Below are 6,303 nucleotides of genomic sequence, written 5' to 3'. Positions count from 1 at the left end.
TCTGCGAGTCTCCACAGAAAGTGACCTTTGGAATGAATCCAGATGGCAGCCCAAGCCAAGATGTGCCTGGGAGAAAGTCCTCTCACCTAGTCGAAGAGACCGAACAGTGATCAGATTAAATACAATGTATATGTTAATAAATTCACCATTGTTACGTGTAAAGCATATGTCATGGGAATCAAGAATCCAATGGGCGGGGATGAAAATTCAAATAAGGGGCTTGAGAAAGTCAAATCCTAGCTGGTGTGATGACCTGTCCTTTCTTTGGACCTATCGAAATTGGGGACTCTTACACTTGCAACATTTGGGGGGTGGTACACTGACCCGAAAACAGTATAACTATCCTAGGTTTAGCTAGAGAAATCGTCCGACTTGTCCGAATAGCTGACCTGTCACTGACCCAACGCACTCAATAGCTGATCGAGAAACAGAGGTGCTGCAGAGCACTCTGTCCAAATTTCCACTGACCCAATCGGGGTTTTGGGAACCTTAAGTGCTGGCGGAGCACTTTGCTGGGGATTTCAGTAGACCCAATCGGGGTTCTGACTGATAGCTGCAGAGAGGGTGTAGCGCAGGCGTTGCTACCGAACTGCGGGTGCTGGTCTCAACTTTGGTGGTCCTGTCCTGATCCTAATCTGGTTTTCCTGTCCTGGGTTTCCATTCTGCACCTGCTGGCCTACTGGAGACTGCAGTCCTTGGGGTTTCTTCTGTCCTTAACTGACCCATGGCCAGGGTTGGTCTCCACACCGATCTAGGTAAATATAAAGCTGGCTGGGAAATACACTTGCATTCTTATTCTTTTACCTTTCCTGAAATCTTGCAAAAGTGATAACTGCATATGTTCCTTTCTTTACCCTTCCCTTGTGACAAAGTATTGAAGTTATAAAAAGCCTATGATAGTATGTTCCATTTTCCCCTACCTTATAATTGAATATCAAAGTATACTCTCTGAATAAATAGATGTTCCTTCTCTTTACCCTCCCTTTACTGAACTGAAGAGATTCATTCATGAATTATTAGCGTGTTCCAATTTCTTACCCTTCCTATAGTTACATGAGAAACTCAGTTTCGCCCTTATAGATTTATGTTCCTTTTCCCTACCCATCCCTTAGGAATCGATAAACTGTGACATTTTAGCATGTCCCTTGTTTTACCCGTCCTTTAGAAAATACGATTTTCAGTCTGATACCAAGACGTTTATTTCCCAGTGTGTGTCTTTTCTCTGAAATTCCCTTAAGACTCTTAATTGATTCTTATTGCATGGTTATACACTCTTCATAATTTTGGTTATTGATAGTTTACTCACTGTGAATTTTATGCTTTCTGACTTTGACGAGAACTAGATAAAGGTTTTCAAAACGTCCTGAGTCCGTGGTTATTACATGAGTGCAAATGATAAATGTTTGGTATTATTTGACTGCTTATCTTTTCAGCTAGCTCCCTGATCCATTGTGGTCATAGGTACCTGTGACGAGGATTGGTAAGTCAGGTACATTGGAAATAAATAGGAATGAACTGGGTTACTGGTGGTAGAGTGTAGGTTACCCAATTAATAAATATGTAAAATGTAATTTATGGGCCCAAATGTGCATATGGTAAAATTATAGTCGGGTGACCTGCGCGCTCTATCAAGGTCACTTTGTGATATTCACTTGTATGTGCAGATATCACCTGCTGTGTCTCTACTTATTTTTTTTAATTTACTGGATTTATTTATCCACTGTGTGTAGATTCTAAGGCTTATGTAATGAAGTGACAGTTTGTGGTTTTATTCTTTTGGTTCTGGTACATGATTCCACACCTTGTCTTGTCACGTTGAACTTATTTTATAGTTCAACAGGGTGCAGTTTTCACCCTTCTTAATATATATATATATATATATATATATATATATATATAAATAAATAAGAAATAAAAAATTCTCTCTCAGTCCTTGTTATATGCTTATGAATTGCATACTATGGGCCAGATGTAGGTAATCCCAGATTACCGATTCTTAAATACCGAATCATACCGATTCGGTATTTAAGAACTGGCAATCGGGATTTAGGTAATTTTACCGATTTCATTACCGAATCGAAATGATTCGGTAATTACCGAATCGGTATTTACCGATTCGGTAATTGACATTCATTCCTATGGGCCAGGCCTGTAGGCTCATAGGAATGAATGTCAATTACCGAATCGGTAAATACCGATTCGGTAATTGGGGGAAACATTGAAGGGTGGCAGGGTGTCACTTTGACACCCGGTTGCACCCCTCAATTGTGCATGGGTGCACATGTTGCAGACATACATGCCCTGAGGGCATGTATGTCTGCAACATGGCACTGTTTAAAAAGCAAAAAAAATGCTTTTTAAAGGGTTTTCATTATTTACCACCAACTTCTAGTTGGTGGTAAATAACGAATTCTTAGACCCCTGTAGCACTGATTGCAGTGCTACCTACATGTCAAAATACAGATTCGGTAATTTTACCGACAGAATCGGTAAAAGTACTAATTCGGTAAAATTACCGAATCCGTATTTTAACATGCCCCTACATCTCCATCTTCAAATACCGGTCGGTAACGGCCGAAATCGGCCGTTACCGACCGGTATTTACCTTCCTACATCTGGCCCTAAGTCTTTTGCTCTTAATTAATGCAATGTATTTTCTTTTACGAATTATTGCATGTTTCTTTTCCTCCACATTCTGTGTTAGCAATTTTACCCCTATGTTGATTCATATTGTTATTGTACTTACAGAATTATTTTGTTTCTGTTTCAAAGGGGGAAGGTGATGTAGTGGACTAGTTGTAGGTCTTGCTGCTCAGCCATAGTAGAATGTTGGTGCGCGTTAGAATGGAGAGTTTGAATGCCTGAATGTGAGGATCAGTTGGAGGCGGGCTGAGCAGCAAGTGAACTGCTCCTGCTGGGGTCCATCCTTTGATACTTATCATCTGAATAATAAAGCATCCTTCTTATGATACACCTCGGCTACTTTCCACCATTTCATCATATTTCAAACAGCAACAGGAACTAATCGGATGGATGGGCAGAGAGTAGGTGGAGCTTAAAGTCCATACCCAAGTACCCCATGCCTCACAGCGTGCATGCACTGCACAGACTCGACTTAAAAAGGGGTTCCAGTGTCTACCCCATTTGCTTCAATTTATATAGTGTGAAATCAGATCCCCGCCCAGAAAGGGGCAGCATGTGCTGTAAATGGGTGGCTTTTGGCAACTGAAAAATATTGTATGAGTTGGAGATATAATATAGCCTTGCTCAAGGAAACCTTTGTGAAATTATTTTTGACATTCACAAAGAAAGTGCTAAATAAACCATACAATAGAACTTACTGTTCGTTTTTGACTTGCCTACCATACACCTAATCCGCAAAAGGACAGAGTTCCTTCTTCCTGAATCACAAATACACGGACATCCCTGTAATACATGATACTCTGAATCACTTCTGTATTTAACAAAATTTAAAACATTGCAAACATACTTTATTACAAATCGGTATACATTGAATATACGTGACATTTTGCATATTCCAAGTCTTTGGTGTTGTTACTGTTTATTTCCCTCGTTTTTGACACTTCATAGGAGTAGTGTATGTTTGCTCTGCAAGAAATTCTGTTTCTGTTTTGCAAAACATGTTGATTTATGGCTGTTGTACAAGATTGTAGCATGTATCTTTCTATCTATTCCCCAGTCCAACGGTCCTTTGGGTAACCCCATTACATATTGTCGAGCTCGATGAATGGATCCAAAAAGTTCAAGTCAGCACTCCATTCCCTCATCAACTTCCCTCATGTTACGTTGCTCTGTCCTGGCTTAAGGCGAGGCGTAAAGACACGCGCAGACAGGCACATATTATCATCATCATAAAGTATGGACAGCAAACCTACCTTGACACCAACCTTTAACCAACGATCGGCAGACGCATCATACTGATAATGCGCAGTGACAACGTCCCTTTGCCCGTGTGGTACGGTACAAGTAATTAGCAGAAGCCGTCCACCGTGGCAAACAATCTGGTAGCTGTACGTGTTGGCAACTAACGGGATGTCGCAGACCCGCCTCCACTCGCCACGGGCGGGACTGTACACCTTTAGCACAGGAAGATCGCAGATGCAGTAGATCTCGTCCTGGAAAACGCAGGCTTCTTGGAAGTCGCTGCGCCGCATTGAGGCGCACTTTGTCCACTGGTCCCGGCCAGGATCGTAGCACAGTAATCGCTTGTGGTTGACCGCATATAGGTTGTCCCCCACAGTGACCAATTCGAAGGAGTACAGCGAGTGTGGAAGAGGGGAAACCAATGCCCACTGGTCTCGCTGTACACTGTAACACTCCACTTCCCTTAACTTGGCCCCCGTAGAAGGGTCCATACCCCCTAGAATATAGATGTGACCACGCAGGTATGCTAGGTTCATGTCCTCCCGGCAAAGCACTGAGTCTGCCAGCTGTCGCCAGCTGTTGCGCACGGGGTTGTAGACCCACAGATGCTTGAAAGGCTGCGCTGCTATGTAGATATCGTGCTGTGGGGAGACACAGACGCTCCAGGAAGTCACTGACTCATCGCGTTCTTGTACTGTCGTGGCCACGGGCGAGGGCATAGTGTAGATGTCACCCGAGTAAGGATCCCAGCAGAGAAAGGGATCCTCGAGGTCTCCAATAAAGATGACCATCTCCTTGGCCTGCATTCCGATGCGGCGAGCAGGGCTCTCCTGTGGTGGGGTCTGTGGCCCTGGGGGCGTTGGCGGACAGACAGGCCCATAGCGGTCGTCCAGCACCCCCTGCAGGTAGGGCAAGCAGTAGCGCTGAACGAAAGGCCGGCCACGCAACTCCTCCAGGTATACACGGTCCTCGTCGGCCAGGTGGTGCCAACGCACACAGCGCAGCACCTCGGCGGCGCAGGGTCCACGGTCGGCCGGCGCAGCCTCCAGCCACTGTAGGGCGGCTGCACACACGCGCCGTTCCCCGTCCACATCCAGGTCGTCGAGCCGCAACACCTCCTGCAGCTGTGCCAGACTCAACTCGCACAACTCTCCACCGCTCAGCTGGCTGAAGTGTCTCGCCACATAAACCAAGGTCTGAGCTCGCAGTTCGGCGTAGTCAAAGGCGTCCGCGAACTTTAAAATATCGGCGCAGTTGGCTGTGTCTAAATGGCGAGTCAGGAAGCCGGCGCAGGCCTGTCGCACATACTCCAGCTGCAACATGTCAGCGGCAGCGTAAAGGCGCTGTACGTTGGCCTCGCTCACGGTCACACGACCGGTGTAGCAGTAGTCGATAATAAGGGCCATTGACTCAGCGTCCATGTCGTGCAGCGTCACCTTCTTCTGCTTGCTCTCGTATAGACCACCGGTGAACATGCTCTTGAAGTACGGGCAGGCGGCCGCCAGTACGTTGCGGTTACATGAGAAGAGGCGGCCGGTCGCTTCCACTGAGGGGGAGCGCGCGCCGGCGGCCGTAGTTGGAGTGGTGGCGGTTGGCGACGCCATGCCCCCGAGCACCTCAATCGTGACATCACAGAGGAGCCGAGAGTCGTAGAAGGTTTTCAGCTGTGCAATAACAGCTTCCGCGTGGCCGCCGTCCACTAGCTCCTCCGGCCCCGAGAAGTAACTCGATACTGAGCGGCAGGACATCTTTAAGACAGTGTTGCCAGATTTTTTTTCACAACTTTCAAGCCCAAAAGCAACGGAAAAGTAGCCCAAAAACAGCCCAATGTTGTCACTCCATTAACTTACGTGTATTTTATTTATAAAGCTTTATATCCTTCATAAAATAATCTTTAGATATTCTCACATACAAACTTACATTTTTAACAAAAAGGAAGCAAATAATTGTCAACGTAAATTGAAGCATGTTCCAACAACCTAGCCCGACTACAACATTCAACAAGCATCGGCATAGCCAATAAGTCTCGCCTTTGGGACCTTATAAGTGGTTAGTCATTCAGCACAGTACCCTGGATGGGCTCAGACAATTCCAGTATGGAAAGTTGTGTTGAAAAGAAAGCAAAGCTAGCGCCAAGACACCTTCTGGTATTACAGCGCTCTGGAAGTTTCCGTAACATAACATACCCAATCCTGATCTTGAGTTCACAAAGTGGTCATTTTGAACCTTTAAATTTAAACGTAAGTGTGCAAAAAGCTTTGTGGATCTGGTTGTGATAGAGCGCGCAGGTCACTCGACTAACAATTTTTATCATAAGCACACTTGAGCCCATAAAATTCAATTCATTTATACCTTTTCAATCGGGTAACCTACACTTTACTACCAGTAATTCAGTTTTATTCTATTTATCCCAATGTA

At 45.1% G+C, this 6,303-nt stretch overlaps 1 protein-coding gene across 1 annotated transcript; it reads right to left on the bottom strand.

Annotated features, from left to right (window-relative positions):
* Positions 1 to 3,432: 3,432 nt before the first annotated feature.
* Positions 3,433 to 5,654, bottom strand: LOC144772807 (kelch repeat and BTB domain-containing protein 7-like). Its single transcript, XM_078657384.1, has one exon. It carries the CDS (start codon positions 5,631 to 5,633, stop codon positions 3,798 to 3,800), a length of 1,836 nt encoding a protein of 611 aa, XP_078513510.1. The 5' UTR covers positions 5,634 to 5,654; the 3' UTR covers positions 3,433 to 3,797.
* Between the last annotated feature and the right edge of the window lie 649 nt (positions 5,655 to 6,303).

This window comes from Lissotriton helveticus, chromosome 8 (genome assembly GCF_964261635.1).
Source record: "Lissotriton helveticus chromosome 8, aLisHel1.1, whole genome shotgun sequence".
NCBI lineage: Eukaryota > Metazoa > Chordata > Amphibia > Caudata > Salamandridae > Lissotriton > Lissotriton helveticus.
This window is presented reverse-complemented; position numbering and strand designations above follow the sequence as displayed.